This window comes from Cydia fagiglandana, chromosome 13, assembly GCF_963556715.1.
Source record: "Cydia fagiglandana chromosome 13, ilCydFagi1.1, whole genome shotgun sequence".
Lineage (NCBI taxonomy): Eukaryota > Metazoa > Arthropoda > Insecta > Lepidoptera > Tortricidae > Cydia > Cydia fagiglandana.
This window is the reverse complement of record NC_085944.1, coordinates 15,325,983-15,353,161: the sequence shown is the minus strand read 5'-3', so window position 1 is coordinate 15,353,161 and position 27,179 is coordinate 15,325,983. Positions and strand designations below refer to the sequence as shown.

The window sequence follows — 27,179 nt, the reverse complement described above, 5'->3', positions numbered from 1 at the left end:
TGGGGGTTCGAAGGCATGTTTAGATTTTTAAAATGTTTATTTGATCATTATTGTTCTTTTTGTGTCACTTTCTCGTCCATGGGTATATAGGTACATAGATACTGCAGATACCTACTCTGAGATCAGTCTCCAATCAACATATCATAATATTTTCTAAATCGAAATACGCCTCTAGGACTGTCGTAACTAATGAGTAGGAATATGTAAGAGATCATACATTATGTATTAAACTTGGGTAAATTCCAAATACATATATAATTAAATTATAGGTAAGTAGGGATAATGGGAGAAAGTTTATTATATCTATATGTTCTGTTGTATTGACCGCATGTTATCTCGTATTGACGTGTAACATGTCAAAAACTTGTTCAATAAATCACAATAGATATCTGATCATGTCCACCTATGCCGTAACACGGAACGGACATACAGATCGAATCGAATTTCAATCGCCATCAGTTAAATCGGTACAGCCAAGGTACTCATAAATATCTGACTATTGGTCGCTCATATTTCTCTGGGCAATGAGGTCGTGTATATGTCGGCGGGCGATCGTAAGATCAGGCAGATCGCAATGTTCCTGTGTGTATTGTTTTGAGGATAGTCACATTAAACCAATATAAGTATAGGTAAGATAGGTTCGTTAGGTTGCTTCAGATGCCCGAAGGGCAAACTGCCCAGAAATAGGAGCTCCGCGTAGCGGGGCTCCGTCGACTTAGGGAACGAGTCAAAGATTTTCACGTTTCACGATATGCCTAGGAATTTCATGATATGCCTGATCTTACGATCGGCCGCCGACATATACGGCTTGGCAAAAAAGAGTAGAAATTAAAAAGTTGCAACACTGTAGTGTCGTCCCGTTTTCTTATATATATTGGTTTGAAAGGGACGACGCTACAGTGTCGCTAATTTTTAATTTCTACTCTTTTTTGCCAAGCTGTACATATTTTGGCACTTTGTACACGGACAATATATACAGGGTGTCCCAGAATTCGACGTCAAGCCGTAAACGGATGATAGACCAAGTCATAACAGTTATCATAAAAATACAAAAAAAAAATCCACACCCTGTAATTATTCAAGATTACACAATAATAAAAAAATTAGAATAAATTATGGAATTTGTAGTAACAAGAGTTAAAGAACCATTACAGGGTGTGGATTTTTTAGTGAATTTTTAAAGTGACCATAATTTTTAAAAAACATGAGTTGGATTTTTTTTTGTATTTTTATGATAACTGTTATGACTTGGTCTATCATCCGTTTACGGCTTGACGTCGATTTCTGGGACATCCTGTATTTAATAGCTACTTTGACAAACCTCAAGCTTACGGTTAGTGAGAGTAGGTATCCAGAGAGTAGAGTAACATTGACAACAGTTAACTGACCTATTTCAAACCTTATTACATTAGTGATAAAGTCTTCTAATATACAGTTTCATCTCCGTCTGAACTTACGTAAGGTAAGGCACGTAGAAAGCTCATTGCATTGTTTTTACTTAGGTACTAAATCAAAGTAATATTATGTATGCTACTTCTAACGGCACATAACTTCAATTATGGTTTTACACTAAGCACAAGCCGTCTATGTCTGTTAACCATAAAATACAATAATGTTTTTCATAAATGAGCAGTACATTTGTAAGTAAAGTAAGTACAAAAAAAGTTTAATTTTCAATGTTAAGAAAAAATATTCCTAGTCCATACAATCCCATAAAATTATTCTAAATTAAGTATAACAATTATTCTAAATGATTATTGTTCATAACAGTGAAATAAATACTAACAATGTTCCTACAAATCTGCACTTTTAATAACATCACATTTTTACAAACTTTTTCAAAAATGTTATGCTTATTTATGTCTATAACTGTGTAAATTTAAATACAGTCGACGTCAAATATATGTTTACAATTTTCCCCTTATCACAAAGGAGTAAGGTGCAAAAGTGTAAACATATCTTTGACGTCGGCTGTACAATATTGGGTAAATAAGAAATCGTCATCTTCACATGTTATTTTGATAAATCAAATAGACCCTCTGTATATCTCGTAAATTTTGACAAGCGCGGGGTAATTTTTGATCAATGAATGAACAAATATAATTAGTCTACTGCAAACATTTGCCGAATCATTTAATTAACATACATACAATTTGTATGTACGAGTCGTGACAAACGAAATAACTTGTCAAAGACGCGGCTGTAGAAAGCGGTTACACAATGTCGGATGTCTGGCCAATAATCGTGTATTTTAAAATTCACAAGTCGTCTTTACCATCTTAAAGGAAGTGTTGCCAAGTCGATATCTTAAAAGATGCCAGACGAGAGGCGAAAAGTTGCTAAAATGTTCAGGTGAAAAAATTTCAATGGAAATGAAGTTGCCAGGTTAACGTGTTTGTATGCTAAGCATAGTGATGACAGATAGGATTTATTCCGTGGTAACATGATTCTCTCGTGTCATTTCATACCTTAATTCGTTGGAATGGTTATCGGGCGAGTTAAATGGTAACTGAATAATCGGACACTTAAAGTGTATATATATTATGTATAATTTGTATATGTATACATTACCCATTACAGTTCTTAGGTTTAGTCAACTTAAATATTGAATATATTTTATGATTGCTTAAATATAAGGATAAAAAGTTGTCAGACTGGCAACTTCCTGTCATTTCAAAAGTTGCTAAATCGAGCTTCTAGCTTGCTTAATTGGCAACACAAGCAGTAAAGTCACTTGAAGTTTCTGTACATTATACGGTTGTTAAATCCGCTCGGCAAGTCTTGGCAAGATGCACGAACTGAGGACTCCTGAGGCTATTCTTTAATTGCAGAGACATTTTTACAATGAACTGGACAGACTGGTCATGGTGCGTTTCTTTGTTGTAGAATGTAGATGGCATTAGATAACCCATATTTCAGGTTCTAAACGCATTATATAATATAATGTAATATTGTAAGACATAGGTCTTAAATCCCTTTTTGTAATGCTCGATTTTACAACCGGGGCTTTCTACCAGTGTCACTAACAAGCGCTGTTATTAAATACCTACTTTGGAAAAAAGTCTATTTTAGGTATAATATAATTAGGTAGGTAGGCATGTCTTTGACATATAATTGGTTAAAAAATGTAACCGTTTCAAAACTCAATGTAGGATTCGCAAAAAAAATTAAAGAATTGCGGTTCGAAGCACCACTCTAGAGGAACACTGCAGCGTCAATGGAATATGAACATGTCGAGCGATTTTCGACTTAACATACGAGAGTGACCCGTTTTACATAATATGTCAATTGAATATGCATATCGACAGTCGTTATTACCAACTTGTCTGTTGTAAATGTAAACGCGATCGAGATTGCTTTTCTTTGACTCTCGCCGCCGGTAAAGAACGCGTGGACAGACGAGCAAGCAGACAGAATTAAAACGATGTTGCACATTCATCTGTACGAAATTCACGTTTGTATGTAAGTATACCAATTCACAACAACGCTTGGTTTCAAGACCGAAACGAAAAGAAGGTGGCCGAAAACACGCAAAGAAGCACAATCCACCTGATGTTACTTACTTCAGCTGCCACAAATTCGGTCGCAATGCCGGTCCCGCATTGGCCTATACATCCACGAGAGACGTTGTTCCTCGCTTACAGACGCTGCACAAATCATCTGTCAAGATGTTAAAGGCCTCATGATGTATACCAAGAGTACAGATAGTTCACCTCGTGTGCCTCAATTGTAAGAAGCGTTAAAGACAACTCTTAGTTTAACGACATAAAGGCGCTTCTGTTCTAGCATATTATGGGAGCGTGGCCGCTTTTTTCAGATGAGTCTTCGTCCGGGCCTACCGCGAAAATTGTAAATTTGTTATATACTTCTTGCTCGAATATACAAGTGTGATAGAGAGGCAGCTAACGAAAACTCGTTGTTCGATTTTCGGGCCAGGCCCTATGCACCTCATCATCTTCCTCGCATTTATTAACTCATATGTGGCCGTAAAGTTTTATGTAATACCTATGGTAGTCATTATTCCGCACCTAACTCTGAATGTCAAAAGTTGACGTTTAACAATACAGTGACCATAAAACATATAGCTCACCACCATCTGGGTTAGCTGTCAAATAAGGGGCACATTTTTTTTGTCTTTACCTCTCTATTCCAAACATTACAATCAACAGCTCTTTGGTAATGCTGACCGCGGTGCAAATTAAATAGGTACAAATAAAATTGCATATTCATGCGGTGACCTCAAACTTCGTAAAAGCTTAATAACGTCATCTTTATAATCGGTGCAGCATAATGTGATAAATCATCTACCATATTGACCCTATACTCCCAATATTGCTTACATAAATGCGTATTGCGTCACGGTACCAGTAGCACCTTTTACGGTATAACGCATCATTGGGGCCAGACCAAAACGGAGTCGTTACAATTTACCGGTCGGTACAAGCTACAGGAGGATATTAATAGTTATTTGTTTTACAAGGGGGCAAAGTTGTTGTTTAACCGCTCGTGCTAATATTGATACCCGAGCAAGCGAAACATTCCAATATTTAATCACGAGCGTAGCGAGTGGTTCGAAAAATGGAATCTTGAGCGTTGGGAGGATTTCAAAGCACGAATTGAATTAAACAAAATTTGCCCCCGAGTGAAACACAAAATTTTTCTCCACACCAACCCGAAGCAAATATTAAATGTAAAATATCAAACAAAATCAGACCAAATCAAATCCAATCCAAAAGAATATTTATCATCCAAAATCATCATTTAAAAGTCAATTCTACCAGCAAACATAAGAAAACAAATCGAAAATTTGCGTTTGATTACTTTGCCTCACATGTGAATAAAATGCAACTTTGCTTTCAGTATTTGAAATGCAAAGTAAGCCTTTCCGAGCTGGTGTGGTGAAAATAATTATATTCTTACTTCACTACAGCAATCATTACCTATTAATTTCCTTGTCAATAATCTTGATTTAGAAGGAATCAATTTACCTTAGATATAACTTCCGAAAACAATGTTGTATAACTTATTACATTATGTTAAACTTTAGAGCAGTGGTTCTTAACCTTTTCAGTCCGGTCACCCCTATGACTAACTAGGGAACCTGATTTTACCCCTCCTCCCAATGGTAATAAAAAATAAAACGTGTACGTTTGTTGTATTGTTATATTAGGTTAGCTTATTACCCCCGTAAAATACCAGTTTTACCCCCACGGGGGTAATTACCCCCAGGTTAAGAACCACTGCTTTAGAGAGTATTTAACGAACATATGGCAATTATGCTTTGGCAATAATGAGCATAATATGTGATTACTAATGACTTTGCTAATAGTACTCGTTATAGTGCTCATAAAGCTTTCTTCCTAATGTAACTTTCAAGTACGTTCTATGTTCTGGGCTTTCAAGATTTGCAGTAATCTACCTAATTTAAACGCAGTAAACATACTGTTATACAAATATAATACTATGTGTCATTGTCAAGTTTCACATTATTTTAGACACAAGTTTTAAGTCAAATTTTACCTTAATTAGCTTACTTTAATTTTCTCTTTGGACCACTTGTACCCAGTTGTCTCTGTTTATGACATTAGGCATTATTTGTAATTATATTTCGTGCTAATAACATTTAAATGATTAGAAGAAATGTTTTCGGAACCAAAATATTGAGGTGGTAATTATCTGTAGGCACAGATTATGTTATTTATTTTACATACAGTCAGCAGCAGAAGTTGCTAAGCGGGCGAGGTGTTCAAAATTACCTTGTCACGCTATTCTCTTAACAATAAAGTCGAGATCATTTTGAACACTTCGCCCGCTTAGCAACTTCTGCTGCTGACTGTACGAATCAATCGCCATTAGTCTATAACTTGTTAAAGTCCTTTCCAAAAACAGCAAGTAATGTCAAAGGGCAAGTGAGTGGCTCCGGCGCATCCGATCTAGATCTAGGTACTTAAGGCTCTTCGCGTCAAACCTCGACCTACTCGCAGAAGGAGAACTGGAAATCTTTTAGCACTTGCTGATAATTATGTTTAATTGATAAGGGATATCACCATTTCGCTCGTATAATTGATAGTGTCCGACCGAAGATTCGGTTTCGGTTTCGGCCAGTTTCGGCCAATAAATCATGTTTGGGCTGTAGTTCCGGTTTCAGCCAAAAACGGCCGAATCTTTCGGCCGGGCCAAAACTTACGATATGGTATTTCATTCTATGAAACATAAAACTAAACTATGTATGTGACAAAGACAAAAAGTTGTGGAACAAGTAGGACAATAATATTAATATACCTACGCAGAAATTACAGAAATGAATTGGTTCAACACAATTCTCACACAATTCTCTTAATGAGGGCACCACTGGACTATCGTGGCAATGTGTGTATAAAAGTGGTTTTATGAAATTTTTTCAAGGATTTTAACAAGTCTCGGTTTCGGTTTCGGCCAATACTAGAGCTATAGCCAAACATTCGGTTTCGGTTTCGGCAAAAGAACATGTTTTGGTCGGACACTAATAATTGGCGCAAGCGAGACGCTCGGGCGAATGATAACCAAATTATATCATTTTGATATTGGAACGTAAGTTCGAATTGGCGTTAAGGATTGTTATTTTTCCTTTCAAGAATTTATTGGTTGCAATATTACTTGGTATGCAAAATTATAATAAATTGAATAATATATTTAGCTGTAAGTAATGAACATTTACTGAGCTTTTACCGCTATAGATAAAATCGTAATTTCATACTACTCGTATCGCCGATTAAACATTGATGTAAATAACTACTTACTTCAATCTTATTTTATTACGGATATGATGAAATTTCAATTACAGACCAGGGTCTTTGATTGAGATTTCATGGCTCCCAAGCCATATTGCGCCAGTCATTTCCTCTGTGCGGGACATGTGATGGAGCTTCGAAAACGTCAGCTGCCGCTCCGTTGAGGATTGGTAACCACACAAACGCGTAGGAAATAAACGTAATTCCTTCCCCAAAAATATTTTGTGACGTGATACATTTTTCAAATTTGTATGAAATATTTGAAATAAAGAACCGAGAACCTTAAGAACCGAGAGAAGGGCATTAGGATCGTCCGCGCAGCGTCAACCCAAGTCTTACTTCCAAAAAGCAGTAACTCCTATGTGACCCTTAGTACAGTTAATACATTTTGAAACCGGGTTTATGTCCAAGCGGTCTCGGGTTACAAGACTTATTTATGGCTTAGATTGATTCCCAGTTGCAATGCTATGTTGCATTGCTATTACTAAAACGCTTAATGATTTATTGCCGTTTTATGTTTCACACTATCTTATAAAGGCTAAGTAACTAGAATTAAGTGACAGGTAGGGAGTTTCCTATATCGATAAAGTCAATTATCGATGCTTTTCCTATTACTAGTGATCGTTACTACTGTTACTAGTTTTGTATGGAAATGAAACAGACATTGAAAGTAGATTACAATGTGCCATAAAGCATAACACCTTAAAATATAGCTAGCAAACAAGAAATAGGTACCATAACAGGATACCTAGTTATTCGAATAGACGCACTCGAGGAAAAACTCAACGATAAGAGAAATTTTAAAAATCCTTTTAAAGCAATTTAGAGTTTTAAGTTTTTATTTTGTTTAGTCAAACTTTTATTTTATCATCATCATCATCATCATCATCTCAGCCATAAGACGTCCACTGCTGAACATAGGCCTCCCCCTTGAATGGGAGATTGCCCATGATTCCCCCTTGATTGCCTTTATTTTATACAATTACATTTTTACAAACAAAACTTGGGAGTAAAAACTAGTACTTACGTGGGAAAAACATCAATGATTAAGTTTATCATTATAGGAACTCCCCAGCTGTCATTTAATATTGCTCCCTAAAATCCGATTTCTGGTTAAACAGAACGCTGAATAAAATAAGTTTGTTTCCACAAGTATGACGTGTTATAATATAGGAGCTAAATTCAGATTTAAAAATCTAAATTTGTTTCATTTGTTTTGATATGTTATTTTATGACTCGCAGCAGTCGTAGCGAATCTCATTATTTTTCACAATACCATGCGACCATCCAATTGTACCAATAATTTGGTACAATTATAACACACAAACATACAAATGTATAGACGATTCTTGCTTGGGTCCGCGCGTTTATATCGGCCGCTGGCTGTATTGACACACCTCAACTGTATACATATTTTAATTCAAAAAGGAAACAGACTGTTGTCGAAACAAAAGCCGACCGGCGTAACTGTACCGGCGATGAGAACATCAGCTGGTCACACTACTACTTTCTACCTGTAATCCAAAAACTACACACATGAAACTTATGCCGTCCGTATAAAGTTCAAATTTAAATAACAAAAGCTCTACATAACTGTAAATAAATTTGTAGTTTCACCATCTTAGATTTGCATGCGGTTTTAGATCTGTGTACCTTAACTGCGTGTCTTTAGAGTTCAAAATACCGCGAATAACACGCGTGTGACGTATATGTGTTTGTTTTATTATATTTTTACAAACTTTATTTTACGGGTATTTTCTGATTTATACACCTTATGCGATTGCGTTACAGTTTAAATTAGCGTAAGCTACAGTTTAACAAGTTTGTTTTGTCTGAGAACGGCCGGCTGGTAAGGCACGTTACGTAAGGCTTGCGTCACACCGGTTAGAACATCGATCGGCGCGCGAGTCGACCTGTGACACATGACCTTTAGTGTTGTGATGACAGGTCAATTATATCGATAATCTGTCTGGTGTTTGCGGAGATGTAACATGATTCGTTTTAAGGTTAGGATTTATTCATACATAAAGTTAGATAAAATTGATATTTTATAGTTTAGATTGATTAAGATGTTTACTGAGTAGGTGCAAGATTCGTTATTAAAATTTGATTTCTTATACATATATTTTTTGTCAATGTGTGAGCATCCCTAGTTAATTAATTAAATGACAGCATTAATATAATACTGATAACCAAAAGCTAACAATTAGCTACTCAATATAACTGTTTGTTATATGTAGGTAATCCAAGTACTTAGGGCAGTTTCCGTAAATTGAAGTTTTAGAGATATATATTTAAATTAGGTTTTTGGTGACGGTGGAGCTCGAAATACGAGATTTTAGTGGAAAGCCCTTGTCGAGCCCTTAAAACATCGATATCGATAGTCGATGTAACGTCACTATACGTCGCAACGTTGCGTGCGTACGCGCTATCTCGAGTGTGGCGTAAACTGCATCTCACTCTAGAAGAACCTACGCAATTTACTATAATGAGCAACAAAATATACATGAGTATTATTAATGTTGATGTTGACTTTTAATATTTATACTTGATAAAGATAAAGATAGACAAAAAGCCCTGACTGAAAACTAAGCCATATTGGAATTAGTCTAAATTATGTAGAGTTATGGCTCCTCTACATGATGGGTTGATGGGCCAACGCCGGCCACTCAAAGGGACGCAGCCATGCGGTAGAATGAGATAGCAATATCAGTTGCTCCCTTTAACGCATAATACAAGTCTGCAACTGCAACGATTTTGATAGCACACGCAGTGCATGTGTTATTTTAAACGTCAAACTTCTATGAAATTATGACGTATAAATAACACTTGCACTGCGTATGCTATCAAAATTGTTGCAGACTTTTCTTGGTCTAACATAGTAAATAATTTACTTATTAATATTCGAGTCATATTTTGAACCCATGATCACCGGTTTAGAAGCCTTGCCTTATTTTGGACCTAGTTGGGTCATGCGCATTTTATTTTATATCATAACTCGCTCGCGTCTTTTCTGTAGACATCGCAAAAAGCTAATTTTTACAATGCAACCTTTCAGGCGGGATACCTACCTACATATTTTCAGGACTTGGGACTCAAATACGGCAAACATGATATCTGTACAAGTCGTTAAATTTTACCTATTATATTGTCCACAGAAGAGACCTTTTTCTAACATATGTTTGAGCCAGTTTTCCTCTTGTTACAGAAACAGTGAGTTTCCACTAAGGAGAGGACAGATGGAAGAGAGTCCGCTTTACGTTATGAAAGATGTACAAGTAAGTTAACATTCACCTTCAACACAACTAACAAGCGTATTCGAATTTTAGGTATTCGATGTGTTTCCGATTCCCATATGATACTGGCCCCGCAGACGATTAACGTAAGACCTCATAAGAGTTATAAAAAAGAGATTTTATATATTTGTCACAGAAAAAACGGAGTATTAGTAATTAAATTAAAAAAATATATTCAAAAAGAAACTCCACGACCAATGGTCATACACATTGTATGGACTGACGTTTTATCTGACATGGAAAATGTCTAAAGGAAAATGTCGTACGTGAGATGCGCGCCAATCACCAAGACGATCGTCAAAGCCGTGTCAAAACCAGTTCAAAACCATATCAATTTATTAAAATAGAATCGACATCCTTGTCGCAAGTAGTTTTATTACTCAGATACCTACCTATGTTGAAATCTCTATCAAGCTAAGACGCACACGCAGGATCAAATTCGTATATATTAATTACTTTGGAGTCGTTGGTCTAGAATTGAAATGTCCATCAGATGCCATTTTGCCGCGGGGTCAGGGAAAAGAGAACGTATTACTGTGTGAACCTATGAATTACCAATACATGGGTGTAAAATACAAAGTATGGGACTGAGCAGGCTAATTAGAAACTATAAAGGTGCCGTACGAATAAAGAATACTATAGCATTATAAACTGAAATAAATAATAGTGCAATATACTCGGTGGCTAAAAGATATGCTGCATTCCAGTTGCCAGGGAAGTTTTGCTACTATACTGAACAGCTTTTACTATGGGCCCAACCCCGAAATCGCGACAAAAAAATTTGGCCGTTTCAAGCAAATGGGTCAAAAACGTTCCGAAAAAAGGGCGCGGCGCGTCTTTCCTACAGACAACATAAAAGTTGAGGATTTAGGTACACTGAGAGAAAAATCATCACCAGGAATTAAAAAACATTTCTGTACTGGAAAAAATGAAGTTTTAGTAATAATTATGGACGTTTCACTATTTCTGTAAAGTTTATTTATTTCTAAAAACAGCTCAGTAATCCCAAATAAGTATAATTTCAACAAACAGATAATAGAAATTGCAAGAACTAAGTAATAGAAATTGCAAAAGTCAATTTGTTCCTATTAGTAAACTCTTCTTGTCCCCGGCTTAAGTTTATTTTTGTAATTCTAAGTGTATTTTTGTTGTACTTTTCTCTCAGTGTACATTTTACTAGAGCAATCGTAAAAGTTAAGAAAAGACGCTAATGAACATGCCTTTTAACGGTCCAGCAAGAAAAGTTGACTTGTTGTTGAGAAAAGTTTATTTATTTTATGATGTCCATAGGAACCTTAACCTTAATACAAAACATAGGTATGGTCGGTGCCCCAACCCCAACTTAAGTACCCACGTTGCCATAACCGACTGTACTATAAAAAGTTTTTAACCCGAATACCTTTTTCAGGTCGACGAATGGGAAGTGTCCCGCTCGCGTGTCCATCTGGGCGCTCTGATAGGAAGCGGGGCCTTCGGGCGTGTCCACGTCGCTCAGCTAGCTGCCAAGGGTGGGGAGACCATCACTGTAGCAGTCAAGATGCTCACAGGTACACTATTGTAGGGACTATTATAGTTAGTCGACGAATGGGGAGTGTCCCGCTCCCGTGTGCATCTGGGCGCTCTAATAAGAAGCGGGGCCTTCGGGCGCGTTCATGTCGCTGTAACAGCCAAGATGCCCCAGGCGAGTACTGCATAAGGACACAGAATAAATAATAGTACTAGGTACAGAAGACTCACTCGCTAACAAAACGCGTCTGTTACGATCAGCACAGATATGGCCGCTAGGTGGCGACAGCGCCACGCGCGGCTTATGGCTTTCCCCAAAATTGGGATGGAACGGATGTACTTTTAGCTACCTGTAGCAAAACTACGAAATCGCGGAGTGAGCCACGCCTGATAAGGGCTGATTTAGACGGCGCTCGAACTCGCATACGATTTTAGTTACATTGCGGACTGTTGGTTTCGTAAAACGCAAAACCCGCATGTAGTGAAACCCGCATGCAAGAAAGCATATTTTTAGCAAGCACTTTAAGCGAAATAATGAATAGAAAAGAAACTACAATTTCGCCAACAAGGCGTGCTAAATTTAATAACAAGTTGTCAATTTTCTGGTTTCATCGCCATCGCCAGCTCAACCAGTTTGTAAAATTGAAGAAAAGTATTACGTAAAACAATAATCGTCTAGGAAAGGAAAGTTTCACACGTGCGATGGACCGGTAAGTACTTGCAGACGACAGACATGACCATCATTTAATTTTGTTTATTGACACGTTTCATTGGCGATTTTTAGGGTACCGTACCCAAAGGGTAAAAACGGGAGCCTATTACTAAGACTCCACTGTCCGCCTGTCCGTCTGTCTGTCATCATCATCATCTCAGCCTATATACGTCCCACTGCTGGGCACAGGCCTCCTCTCGAGCGCGAGAGGGCTTGGGCTATAGTCCCCACGCTAGCCCAATGCGGATTGGGGACTTCACATACACCTGTGAATTTCTTCGCAGATGTATGCAGGTTTCCTCACGATGTTTTCCTTCACCGAAAAGCGACTGGTAAATATCAAATGATATTTCGTACATAAGTTCCGAAAAACTCATTGGTACGAGCCGGGGTTTGAACCCGCGACCTCCGGATTGCAAGTCGCACGCTCTTAAAGCTAGGCCACCAGCGCTCTCAGCAGCGCAGCGCAGCGCAGTCTGTCTGTCACCAGGCTGTATATCATGAACCGTGATAGATAGACAGTTGAAATTTTCACAAATGATGTAGTTCTGTTGCCGCTATAACAACAAATACTAAAAAGACCCTCGGTGGGTGAGTCAGACTCGCACTAGTCCGGTTTTTTGCTGTTAAGCAACATTTTTAAGACCTAAGATATGTCTTTGCAATAAATAAGATAAGGCAAGATGGGGTAAGACCAACATAGTTTATTTTGCCCTAGCAAAACAAGACGAACAATATGAGGACTATACAAAGTGTTCCGGCCCAATTCGAACTTTAAGATACGTCAATAAATAATCGGTCAGTTAATAGATCTCGGAAAGATATGGATTAGATATGTCAGTGTCAAATGTAACATTTCCTCAAACAAACGTCACTTTTGACACTGACACATCTAATCCATATCGTTTCTAAATCTATTAATTGACGTATCTTAAACTTCGAATAAGGCAGTCTGTCTTGCCCCGCTGATAGTCTTAAATAAAGAACCTTTTGCAAACACGACTCTCACTTGGCCGGTTTTTTATTTATGTAACGTAGCTACTGTTAGACACGAGTTAAACAAAGTAACATGTAAATAGGCTACTTGTTTGCGTCAAATAATTTGTACAAATAGTATGTCGTCGGCGGATCGTAAAATCCGCCTGTTCGTGATATTTTGCTTTGACATTTTACTCATGCTGTACCGCTTTGCGTGTTAAAATACATATATGAAGGTACTATTCGTCTTTTCTGTTTTCTATAACTAGTTACCAAAACACAACTGGGTACCTATTGCAGTAAAGTTGGTTTAAAAAAAAAATTCTCGAATCGTGGACACAACAGCTATAAAAGACTTTTTTAGGTATGGTAAAATGTCACCAGTGCTTAAAACCTGATGTATGTAAGTACCTACTTATTGTATGGTTTAGGTACGTTTTTTTACTGGATCCACGTCCATTATAGAGGTGTTTACTATAAGCGTCTGTCATCGTCAAACGATGAGTTATGATTTATGATTTAAACGATACCTATAGCGGGTGGTCGATGACGAAATCATGAAACGGCAGCGTTTCAAGATAAGCCTAGGAAATAAATATCTTAAAAACATACTTATAGCTTGACCAGGTCTACATCAGATTAACGGGTTAACCATCGTTTTAAATCCACAGAAAACGCATCAGACGAAGAAACTCAAGACTTCCTCCGCGAAATCGAAATGCTTAAACACGTCGGCTACCACAAGCACGTCATCCGTCTGGTCGCGTGCTGTACCAAGCAGACGCCGCTCCTCGCGCTGCTCGAACACGCGCCCAGAGGAGACCTGCTCAGTCTGCTGCGGGCGGCGAGAGGGAGGAGAAACGAACCGAAGGAGAGGCAGCTGTCAGCCGGCGAATGTAAGTGACAATAGGACTAGTCTCACTCTGAGAGGCTAGAGGGAGGAAGGAAGATGAACCTATGCTTAAACACGTCGGCTACCACAAGCACGTCATCCGTCTGGTCGCGTGCTGTACCAAGCAGACGCCGCTCCTCGCGCTGCTCGAACACGCGCCCAGAGGAGACCTGCTCAGTCTGCTGCGGGCGGCGAGAGGGAGGAGTAACGAACCGAAGGAGAGGCAGCTATCAGCGGGCGAATGTAAGTGACAATATAAGACTAGTCTCTGAGCGGCTAGAGGGAGAAAGGATGATGAACCAAATGCTCAAACACGTCGGCTACCACAAGCACGTCATCCGTCTGGTCGCGTGCTGCACCAAGCAGATGCCGCTCCTAGCGCTGCTCGAACACGCGCCCAGAGTAGTAGAAAACGATGGCAAATTAAAAAAAATTGGTGCGAAAAGTGTAGACCTCGCATACATTAAAAAATTAAATTTCGCGCCTTTTTCTGACAAAGATGGCTTGCCAGAGTATGTAATAGTCCCTAATATCGAGTTGGCTAATTTTTACCTATGTATTTAAATAGGTACCTAACTAGATTTTTTATAAAATCAACGACCATATTGTCCTTGCTTTGTTTCATTGGGAGCTTTTACTGTATCGACAACGATCCACGTCTAGGACAACACTACGAGTATTTATCGTTACGATAAAATGTACGAGAATCGCTTATAAACCAAGGAAAAGTAAGCGCCAATTGAGTGTCGAACCTCAATAAAATCGGCCTAAGCAAACTCTGTCTGGCATCTTGCAATGACAAAGTGTGGCAATGTCATAATTAATCAAATTTCTATGAAAATATGACATTTATCACACTTTTCACTTTGTTATGTTCAGTCAGTGCAAAGTTAGCTTGGGCCAAGCGCGCGTTACTATGTTTTGTCGTGCGATAATTTTGTCGCAGTAATACAACGTTCACATATCGGTACACACATATACGACGACAAAAATATGTATTACAGCGCGATTCTAAAAGCGTTTCGCAAAAATTTTAATCGTTGTGCGCGCTTTCAAACGAATGGGCGATCCAAAAGCGCCTACTAAATTGTAATAGCAACAACAACTGGAACCCTCAAAGCTTATTGGTTATTGTTTTACAGGAACATCAAAACTCTCCGTAAACTTCTCAATGATGGGGTCATTCTCATTAAAACTCAACATCTTAGAGCATTTAATAACTGGAGTCGCCTTTAAGAGGTTACCCCTCTGCGGAAAGCCTTGCACAATTGTGCAAACTTTTGTATGAACTGACGTAGCTATTTGTACAGTCACCTGCAATAATATGTTACACAATGAAGGCTTCAAAAACATCTGACACGATCTTATTTGTAGAGCCATAAGAGCGTGTCACATATTTTTGCGGCCTTCAAAGAGTAACATATTATTGCTGGTGACTGTACGTTACGTAGAAATCATTTAGAAATAGCTATAGGTGCAGTCAAGGAATTTAAATTCCGACCCATTTCGTACTTTGTCACAGTGGCAACCGTATGAGGTCTCTAGCGGCTTTCATATTGATTGTCACTGTGACAAAGTACGAAATGGGTCGGAATTTAAATTCCTTGACTGTACATTTGACGTCCCCTCCCCCGCATCGGCAGACTGTTTTGTAAAGAAAATGACAGCCATAACGTCTCCATTTTATTTACTAAGACCAAGACTAAGACTAAGTAAGAGATTTATTTAATTTATTTATTTGCTCTAAGCTCAACATAGATTCGTTTTGGCTGGTAACATTTTCAAGCGGAGTTGGATACATCTTTCAGTCATTATTTTACGAACAAAAGTTTTATTAATCTTGACTGTTGGGAGTCTCATTCCATTACTTACCTATAGCAATTATATATACTTACTTAAATTATTTTGTTATACTTGTGTTGGTTTTCTGTGAAGTCCATAATTCATTTCGTAGTTTTATATCCTTTGACTTCAACCCCAAAGAATCCCTGAATAATGTAGCTCAACTAAGTACATTTAAAGAATATAATTATCATTTCAACTTCCTATTTACAATTACGTTGCCTGTCATGTCTGTATCTAATTTGAGATGAAAGTAATTCTAAATTGATATGGTTGAAACTCTATATTCAAAGAGATAGTAATAGCCTAATAGGTACAGTCACCTGCAATAATATATTACACAACGAAGGCAGCAAAAATATCTGACACAATCTTATTTGTAAAGCCATAAGAGTGCGTCACATATTTTTGCAGCCTTCGAAGAGTAACATATTATTGCAGGTGACTGTACTTACTATAATTACAATTAAATTAGATATATATAGGTGATATTAGGTGCATTAGATTGTATAGTGGTTTGGATTAAATTTTGGAAATTCACTTAAAATCACTTACTGGCATTCGACAAGGCTCTTTGGTAAACTTTTCACTATTAAGGTGGCCCTTAAAAACCGTATTAAAGCAGTGGTGGCCGAGTGGATATGACGTCTGACTTTCAATCCGGAGGTCGCGGGTTCAAATCCTGGCTCGTGCCAATGAGTTTTTCGGAACATATGTACGAAATATCATTTGATATTTACCACTAGCTTTTCGGTGAAGGAAAAACATCGTGAGGAAACCTGCATACATCTGCTAAGAAATTCAAAGGTGTATGTGAAGTCCCCAATCCGCATTGGGCTAGCGTGGGGACTATAGCCCAAGCACTCTCGCGCATGAGAGGAGGCCTGTGCTCACCAGTGGAACGTATAAAGGCTGAAATGATGATGATGATGATGAAGGTGGCCCTTTTTTTATGATTTTACAAATTAACAACGCATATATAACCTCTATTTATTGATACTAGCGAAAACACTGAAAAATCTGGTCATTTCTGTATCAGGTTTCCCGTGGCGACTTGCATCTGGAATTCCCATACAAATGACTATGACAAAATATGGTCAGCCAGAAAATAAATAATTTTCTATTGATCTTCTACCGCGCTCGCTCTCAACATATTATCCAAAAATAATGAGGTTCTACAGAGAATACCTTAACTGTAGATCGTCGGGTGACAAGCAAAAGTCAGTATCTATCAAAAAATTTAAGTAACAATGCACTTTATTACACTTGTAACACGGTTTATTGTCCAATAATTTCAATGGTGTTAGTTAGTGACTTTTGCTTGTCACCCGACGAGATGGTGAAGCAAATCTTGTCAGTAGAATATTTTTTAAGAAAAAAAAACCGACTTCCATGGGGGCCGATGAAAGATTACTGTAGATGGTACACTATGTAGAAAAGGAGGTAAAACCACCCACTTTTCTACTAGCATTTCGCTTCTGTATAATGGCTCCTCTACAGGATGGGCCAACGCCGGCCACTCCAAGGGACGCAGCCATGCGGTAGAATGAGATAGCAATATCACTTGCTCCCTCTAACGCATAAATGCGTTCTTTGGAGTGGCCGGCGTTGGCCCATCGTGAAGAGGAGCCATGAGGGTCGTAGTTCTAGCCTAACCTAACCCACTCCTCAGATAGCAGTTCGGTTCTGTGCGGATCGCAGTTCGAACCTAATCAAACCCACTTTTCAAGTAGCATTTCGTTTCTGTAAGGCTCGCAGTTCTAACCTAACCTAATCCTTGTTCGGTTCTGTGAGGATCGCAGTTCAAACCTAACCTAACCCACTTAATGGCGCATGCCGTGCGGTGTACGGGGGTTTAAGCGGGAGGGGCTAGTAAGATTGGCATCATCGTACTTTATACCTACATTAATTTTATGGTAGGTAATCATAGTTGTTTATTTAGTTAAGGTATCATAGTGGTTTTCTGGATCAAGGTCCGGGTCCGAGTCCGGGTCCGAGTCCGGGTCCGAGTCCGGGTCCGAGTCCGGGTCCGAGTCCGGGTCCGAGTCCGGGTCCGGGTCCGAGTCCAGGTCCGTGTCCGGGTCCGAGACCGGGTCCGAGACCGGGTCCGAGACCGGGTCCGAGTCCGGTTCCGAATCCGGGTCCGAGTCCAGGTCCGGGTCCAAACCGGATCCGGGTCCGAACCGGATCCGGGTATGAGTCCGAGTCCGGGTCCCAGTCCAAGTCAAAATCGAAATTCGTAATCACCAAACGTGTACCATGCGTCATTGAAGAGTTCTGTTCTGGTCATCATCAGCAGTTCCACTTCATCAAATGCGACAGTTTTTAATGTAAACGCTTGATTTTATGATGAAAATACAAAAAAATCTATACGTATGCCTTTAATATTTGAGGAATTCCCTCGATTCCTTATGGATCCCATCATCAGAACTCGAGCTTGACAAAAATGTGGCTTAAAAACTTAACTTGCTTAACGAACATAACGAAAAGGAAAAATCGCCAAACGTGAACTATGCGTCGTTTAAGAGTTCTGTTCTGATCATCATCAGCAGTTCAACTTCATCAAATACAACAGTTTTTAATGAAAATGCTTGATTTTCTAATGTAAATACAAAAATCTCTATACGCATGCCTTTAAGATTTGAGGAGTTCCCTTGATTCCTCATGGATCCCATCATCAGAACTCGAGCTTGACAAAAATGTGGCTTAAAAACTTAACTTGCTTAACAAACATAACGAAGAGGACAAATCGCCAACCGTGAACTATGCGTCGTTAAAGAGTTCCGTTCTGATCATCATCAGCAGTTCCACTTCATCAAATGTCACTTTTTTGGGTGTATATGCTTGATTTGTTGATAAAAACCCAAAAATCACTATATGTATGCCTTTAAGATTTGAGGAGTTCCCTCGATTCCTCATGGATCCCATCATCAGAACTGGGTTTTGACAAAAACGGGACCAATCTGTATGCATATACATTCAATCAAAAAAATAATTTTCAAAATCGATCCAGTAATGACGGAGATATGGAGTAACAAACATAAAAAAAAATAAAATAAAAAATAAAAAAAAATAAAAAAAACATACAACCGAATTGATAACCTCCTTCTTTGAGATTTGGAAGTCGGTTAAAAAGGCGCGAAATTCAAATTTTCTATGAGACGATATCCCTTCACGCCTACTTTTTTCATATGTGCCGCCTTTCTCTACTGACAAGATCTGCTTGACCAACTATATATGTAACTTATCTTACTCCTATTTCCAGCGGACTACACCAACATAAGTGACTCCGACCCGCCCCTGGAGAAGACAGTCTTCTGTGGGGAACCACGCCAAAGGCACTACGTGGCCGAGCCAGCCCTGCATCTAGACAGCGCGACGATGCGCGACTACGCGCTGCAAGTCGCGCTGGGCATGCAGCATCTAGAGGAGCGAGGGATCACGCACAGGTAATAACTGCACTGTAGGATCTAAAGCGTAGCTTACGGCCCAATTCGAACATTAAGATACGTCAGTTAATAAATCTAGAAAAGATATGGATTAGATATGTCAGTGTCAAATGTGACGTTTCTTCAAACAAAAACGCCACTTTTGACACTGACACATCTAATCCATATCGTTTCTAGATCTATTGATTGACGTATTTTAAAGTTCGAATACGGCAGTTAGTATTAGACAGTATCAAGTAGATATCGTAGCACATCTGCGCTACGTGGCCGAACCAGCCCTGCATCTAGACAGCGCGACTATGCGCGACTACGCGCTGCAAGTCGCGCTGCAGCATCTAGAGGAGCGAGGGATCACGCACAGGTAATAACAGCACTATACGACCTGGACAGCGTAGGTTAGTATTAGACAGTATCAAGTAGATATCGTAGCTCATCTGCGCTACGTGGCCGAACCAGCCCTGCATCTAGACAGCGCGACTATGCGTGACTACGCGCTGCAAGTCGCGGGCATGCAGCATCTATAGGAGCGCGGGATCACGCACAGGTAATAACAGCACTATACAATCTGGACAGCGTAGGTTAGTATTAGACAGTATGAAGTAGATATCGTAGCACATCTGCGCTTCGTGGCCGAACCAGCCCTGCATCTAGACAGCGCGACTATGCGCGACTACGCGCTGCAAGTCGCGCTGGGCATGCAGCATCTAGAGGAGCGCGGGATCACGCACAGGTAATAACATAAAAAAAGGGCCACCTTCATCATCATTCCAGCCTTTATACGTCCCACTGCTGAGCACAGGCCTCCTCTTATGCGCGAGAGGGCTTGGGCTATAGTCCCCACGCTAGCCCGATGCGGATTGGGGACTTCACATACACCTTTGAATTTCTTCGCAGATGTATGCAGGTTTCCTCACGATCTTTTTCCTTCATCGCCAGACATGTCGAGCGAAGTCTGGCAACGTCGCGCCACTTCTTCGTCACTGGCGACAGTGGCGACGCTACCTATCAAATTCCTTTCTACTTTATTATTTTTCCTGAAAGGCATTATATTTCGTTAATATCGTATAAAATCACCGACAATATACCCTAAAGAGAATGTTTAATTACGAAATTTAATCCTTGATGAAGGTCGAGAGGTTCCTATTGGATTTAGAATGTATATGTATGTATGTGTACATAGGTAATTCCTCTTCATTAACTACATTACCTATGTGAAACCAAGAGTGCTTCTTAATATTATATCGGGCTATCGTAAAGTATCGTAACATTACGATTTGATGGGCGCTACGAAAAGTCACATGACTATTTCCATACATTATTTAAGTTTCGATTGGCGTTTCTATCAACGATTGTAATCTGGCTATATACGCTTGCAGATTCTGTCTCCGAAAGATACAAGGTCGAGTACCAGGAAAGTGGGAGGGTTTTCCGAGAACGCCCAAAAACAGGGCCCGGGGCTCGAGATATAAATAAGGCCTCCGAACGGCTGATATCGCGCCCCTATTCTGACATTCTGTTTGTTTAATTTTATTGTAAGAATGAATAGTTAGACCAGCAGCGATATTGATAGCGCAGAGCAAGTGTTATTATATGTCATAATTTCATAGAAGTATGACGTTTAAAATAACACTTGCACTGCGTGGACCATGGCCCTTTATATTTTTGACATATAGGCACGTATTGCCCTTAATCCCGCCCTAGGGCTGTACAGTAGCATATGTACTGTAAAATAAATTATTTCACTTCATGCATGAAATAAAACAGCAGAATATTAATAGACAAAAGTAAACAGCAATTATTTTTAGACACAATTTCTATTTTATAAATCGTATACTTAGGTAACTTGACCGTGGCGTCGCTGTGTAATGTTTCATGTAGGTAAATTCCATAGTGGCAAATCGTTTACAGCTCGTAAAAAGAAATTGATTTGATTAATAGTCAAGTACCAAGTATTATCAAATGTATGTTTCCTATATTGTAGGTATATAACTACGAGTTTCCTGTCGATTTTCATTGACGGGATATTACGCGAATAGTCTTAGAGGCCCGTTGAGCCAGATTTTCTACCGTATTAAATTTCCTATCGCTCCAAGAATCAGAATAATACCGTACATTCACCTAGAATGCTTGGTCCGTTGCTATGGCAACTATAAAGGACTCGTCACATCTGATACCGATTCTTGATTTGGTATTCCAAGCATTTTATTTTGTTTACGCTTTTCTTGGCATACATTTTAATGGGATAATGGGGATAAGTACCTATTCTTTTTTTGTTTGTGTTTAATTTATTTCGTAGATTTATTTTTGGTCGAAAAGGGAGGCATAGTTTATGTTTTATTTGTGAATAAAAGGTTACATCTACACAGGTTACATAACTAAAAATAATTAAATTGAATTCAATAATAGGTTTAGGGACCCGGGTATGTCCTTAAACTACGTCCAAGACCCGGGTATGTCCTTAAACCACGTTCAAGACCACCGGTGAACGAGCAGCAGCGTCCCTCAAATTCGGTGTACTCGACTGCGATCGCCAACCCGACTGCCAAGCGTGGCGATTATGACATTCACCCCCCATCAAGGGGGAGGCCTATGTTCAGCAGTGGACGTCTTATGGCTGAGATGATGATGATTATGAATAGGTTTAGGCTGCAGGCCTGTGCCATGAAGCCACCAAAGACATTTACATTTTATAAATACATATATATACTCGTATTATGATGCGCATTACATTACAACTACCTAAGGACCTCTCGAAGCCTTGAACATCCCAGAAAAGAAATTATGGTTCGTCGATAAGTGTTTCCGGATCAATCCTTTGATTGGAAATGTTGATGCTGCAGATATTATAGACAGCAGCTTTTTGATGTTACTACAAGAAGGCTGCGTTTCCACCAGAGATGTGCGAGGATGCGTAGCGAGGGATGTGTTTGTTAAGAACCAATAGAATCACTATACGCTGAGCGAGGAAATCAAATGAAGTGATTATATTGGTTCTTAACAAAACGCATCCTTCGGTACGCATCCTCGCTCATCGCTGGTGGAAATGCAGCCTAAGAATCAAATTCATAAGCTCACACATTACACGTCTTATAGATTAGGTACCTAGTTCTTAAGCTGAACAAGTAATACCATATAAATGCGGAAAGAGAAGAGTCGTGGAAATGGGGTTCAATACATTCCACGACTCTTCTCTTTCCGAACAGACTCTAGGTATAGGTACCTACTACTCTCGAGCCAAGTAGGATCATTTTAATTAGTATTTTATCATACACACTGTCACATATCATCGAACATACGAAAAAGGCGTATTAATTTAATTGACCATTACTAACTAACTATTTTGGCTCAGCAATCCAAAGAGAATCTTGGCCTCCGAAACGAGAGCGTGCCACCTGTCCCAATCCTGCGCAACTTCCTGCCAGTTACTGACGCGAAGCTGAAGCAGATCCGCCGCCACACTGTCTTGAATTAAAATAATATTATATCTTCCACGTTTCCCTCTTGATATTGTGCCTGCCAAAAAATATCAGACTCCGTATCTGTAACGAAACGTTGCTATGCGACCGTTGCTAGGCGCTCATTCGATATAAAATGTGAAGTGAATATTGTATAATAAACACTGTTGCTCAGACAATAAGGTTCATTTAACATGATAAGTAAATTAGATCTAGGTCGAATTAAATAAAATAGGTTATTGAGAAATTAATGCTGTATTCATAAACAGAGTTAAGATTTCAGTTTGATGTAGGTCGACAGGTTTGCCGTCAACTCTGCTGTCGAAACGAGAACAATACACAAACTTAACGCTGTAAGACAGTTTCTTAATAGTTATTTGTTTTACAAGGGGGCAAAGTTGTTGTTTAACCGCTCGTGCTAATATTGATACTCGAGCAAGCCAAAGATTCCAAAATTGAACCACGAGCATAGCGAGTGGTTTGAAAGATGGAATCTTGAGCGTGGCGAGGGTTCCAAAGCAAGAGGGTTAAATAAAATTTGCCCCCGAGTGAAACACAAAATTTTTCACCACACCAACCCGAAACAAATATCAAACAAAATCAAACCAAATCAAATCCAAATAAAAGTTATTAAATATTTATCAAGGCAATTCTACCAGCAAACATAAGAAAACAACTCAAAATTTGCATTTGGTTACTTTGCCTCACATGTGAATAAAATGCAACTTTGCAATCAGTTTTTGAAGTGCAAAGTAAGCCTTTCCGAGCTGGTGTGGTGAAAATACTTTTAACAGCTTTTAATGTTATTTAAGTCTCAAGCAACGAAAAATGTCTATTAACCGGCTTCAATTTTGATTTCCAGGGACCTCGCAGCCCGGAACATTCTGGTTGACGGAGCAGGGACCCTCAAAGTGGCCGACTTTGGACTGTCACGTTCTGGGGTGTACGTTCACACCAGGGCGCGACCAGTGCCGCTGAGATGGCTGGCACCAGAAGCCATTCTACACGCTCAATACTGCAGCGCGAGCGACGTTTGGGCGTTTGCTGTGTTACTATGGGAGATTGCTACTTTAGGTTAGTATAAGTATCTATAATTTGGTTTTCCTCAGAAACGCGTAACTTTTCAGGATTGCCATAAAACAAACCTAACGCTAACGTAACCTAACCTAACATAGGATAACCTTACGAAAATCCTGAAATATAAATGGTTTCAGAATGATTACTAATATGAATATACTGTGCTACTGTGGCTGATAGTAGCTACGCTAAGTACCTAAGTATTTCTGTTTATTATTGGTCGATATATCGAGACGTAGTGGCTTAACGTGCATCTTATTTTTCTAGACAGCCTGCTGAATGTTAAACGCTTACTTTAGCCCAGTGGTCGGCAAACTGTATGGCCAAAAGTCACTTTGAAGTCTTTTTGCCTTTAAGACTCCCAAAAAATTAATACTTAGACCAGGAAAATCAAATGTTCTGTCCAAATGTTTGCCACCCCTGCAGTGGTGGCAGCGTCGTATTAAAAGTGAATAATTGTACTATTTATACATTCTAGGCGGCTTCCCATACGCAGAGCTAAGCAACCACCAAGTCCCGCCCTTCCTCGCAGCGGGCAGCCGCCTCCCGAAGCCGGCGCGCGCCTCCCCGCGCCTCTACCAGCTCATGGTGCAATGTTGGGCGACCTCTCCCGCCAAGCGGCCCAGCTTCGCCCAGATCGTCCACCAACTGGACGAGCAGAAACAACTGTACGTGGACTTGTCGGACTTGGACTTGGACCCGCCGCCGGACGACGAAAGCGATTACGACTTTGAATGCGAGAGGTGACGGGTGTAAAGACTGAGATTTTTGTAGTTTAATGTGCACTGTTAATATATTTTCTATGTGTATAATGGCATTTCTTTTCTATTTATTACCTTCTTACTTTCTAAGAATAAAAACGACTTACCTAGTACCTACACCTTAGATAAGAGCGCGAGGTGACTGAGTTGTTACACTTTTTTTATTGTAATGTCCTAATATGCAATGTGAATATAATATTTTAATTTTGCATACCTATTCCGTCCCTTGTCAAGTCCGACTTTCATAGTTCCAAGCAGTGACACCCTGTTATACTACCTTTATAATATAGTACTAATATTCCGCTGCGGAGACAGGTATTTTCTGACTGAGGCTTTTTTGGCCATGCCATCTTTTCTGCCCTCGGGCCTCGGCAATAATAAGCTATGTAATAATCCTTATCCGGGGAGGAAAACTGAGACTATTATACCTACTCGTATACATTTGCATGGAGGAAAATGGTCGTCCAACCCAACAGAGATGTAAGTAATTAACGTACTCCTATATAGATCGTGTACGAGTAAATAAAAGAGATTCAAGGTTCAGGACTATTCAGGAGATAAATAAAAATAATTTAATCGCTGGTAGACTGCCGGAATATACTTTTTTAGGCTTCCGTACCCAAAGGGTAAAACGGGACCCTATTACTAAGACTCTGCTGTCCGTCCGTCCGTCAGTCCGTCTGTCACCAGGCTGTATCTCACGAACCGTGATAGCTAGACAGTTGAAATTTTCACAGATGATGTATTTCTGTTGCCGCTATAACAACAAATACTAAAAACAGAATAAAATAAAGATTAAAGCGGGGCTCCCATACAATACAACAAACGTGATTTTTGACCGAAGTTAAGCAACGTCGGGCGGGGTCAGTACTTGGATGGGAGACCGTTTTATTTTGCCTTTTTTTGCATTATGGTACGGAACCCTTCGTGGGCGAGTCCGACTCGCACTTGCCCGGTTTTTTAAGTGAATGTTTTGTTTCTCTAAGTCTCGCCCATCGCTGCTCGCTGGTCGCCACAAGTTGGAGACCTGCCTTATGGCTCCTCTACACGATGGGCCAGCGCCGGCCACTCCAAGGGACGCATTTATGCGTTAGAGGGAGCCGTGATATTGCTCTCTCATTCTACCGCATGGCTGCGTCCCTTGGAATGGCCGACGCTGACCCATCGTGTAGAGAAGCCATTACATGTACTCGTAATGACTCAGTGATTAAGTAAAATGAAAAGTCATTAGGTAGGTAGGTAGTACGTATTTCAGAAATAGTAAAAAATTCGGTAGTTAAAAGTTAATGCTAATTACTAATCAGCAATTTTCCGCTTTCCACTAATTGGGCAATGCCTAATTATTTCATTTCTGATGCAGAAGACACTGGGGTCAACTGCAAAGAGAAAAACAGTAAGTTAAACATATCATATCCAAACTTTTTTTTAAATAGGTAAAATCTTTTCGTTTCATTTGGTTTTTGCAACTGCCCGATTGTAAAATTTGTAAAGACGTTATACACTCAGCTGCAAAAGTGCATACCTACCTTACGAATGGCATTTTTGCAGTTCGCTGTACTTAACATACTTAATTAATTAATTATATACCAAATTTCTGGAATGTTCTAGAGAATTAAAGGTTCGCGCCCTATTTCGATTGTGTTAAACGTTGTGAATTTTAAAACAGTTTAGACTTGAAATATTTATGAAACTCCACGTCCAGACTTCAGTGAGGACTACCTAATCTATTAATAAGTGAATAATTATGATTTTTGTTTCAGTGTTAACAATCATCGTGGTTATATTCTCGGTGATCGCAACCACAAACGCTATCCCGCTTAATCCATCCATAGATAACGATCCATTAATATTCATATCGAACCCTATAGAAGCTCACTTCCCAAGCCACTGGATGCCACTGAGTATTGTTAAAAAAATTCTTAACAAACAAATGAAACCAAAGTTTCCATGGGCAACAAGAACAGCAAACCACGTTGAACTCGATGAAGTGATTACCACTAAAATAGTGCATACTGAGACTGTACCTAAAACAACCCAAACTTATCACTATTATTTTACTACAGAATCTATTAAAACAAACACTAAAATAAGGCCTACAGAGAGAGTAATTAAACCTAAAACGCCGAAACCTGTTACCAGAGCTACTACTAAAGAAGCAACCACTACTGCAAATAAAACGACGCCTAATAACCCAACTAGCCAACTAAGCCAAGCTACTAAGCCAGCTGAGCCCGAAACCCCCAGAACTACACAAAAACCTAATAAACAAGCAAGCCCTGAAGATCCTGACGATAAATCTAGTACTACCAAAGTCGACAAACCACGCACACGCACTCCACCAGATAGGCATGAAACTAACACCGCGGGGAATCATCACGTTTAAACTAGGATAGTATACTGTATACTACTAAAAAAATGTCAATAGATGAATCAACATGATT

General features: G+C 39.3%; 1 protein-coding gene across 1 annotated transcript in view; it reads left to right on the top strand.

The window, feature by feature from the left end:
• The window catches only part of LOC134669902 (fibroblast growth factor receptor 4-like), a 107,415-nt gene extending 82,680 nt beyond the window's left edge, over nucleotides 1-24,735 (top strand). Inside the window, exons 4-12 of the mRNA XM_063527518.1 lie at nucleotides 9,979-10,048; nucleotides 11,475-11,613; nucleotides 13,934-14,158; nucleotides 14,200-14,397; nucleotides 19,262-19,445; nucleotides 19,648-19,806; nucleotides 20,029-20,175; nucleotides 23,763-23,974; nucleotides 24,456-24,735. Coding sequence (XP_063383588.1) covers nucleotides 9,979-10,048; nucleotides 11,475-11,613; nucleotides 13,934-14,158; nucleotides 14,200-14,397; nucleotides 19,262-19,445; nucleotides 19,648-19,806; nucleotides 20,029-20,175; nucleotides 23,763-23,974; nucleotides 24,456-24,724 — 1,603 coding nt within the window. The 3' untranslated portion in view covers nucleotides 24,725-24,735. The remainder of the gene's footprint in view (nucleotides 1-9,978; nucleotides 10,049-11,474; nucleotides 11,614-13,933; nucleotides 14,159-14,199; nucleotides 14,398-19,261; nucleotides 19,446-19,647; nucleotides 19,807-20,028; nucleotides 20,176-23,762; nucleotides 23,975-24,455) is intronic.
• Nucleotides 24,736-27,179: the final 2,444 nt, after the last annotated feature.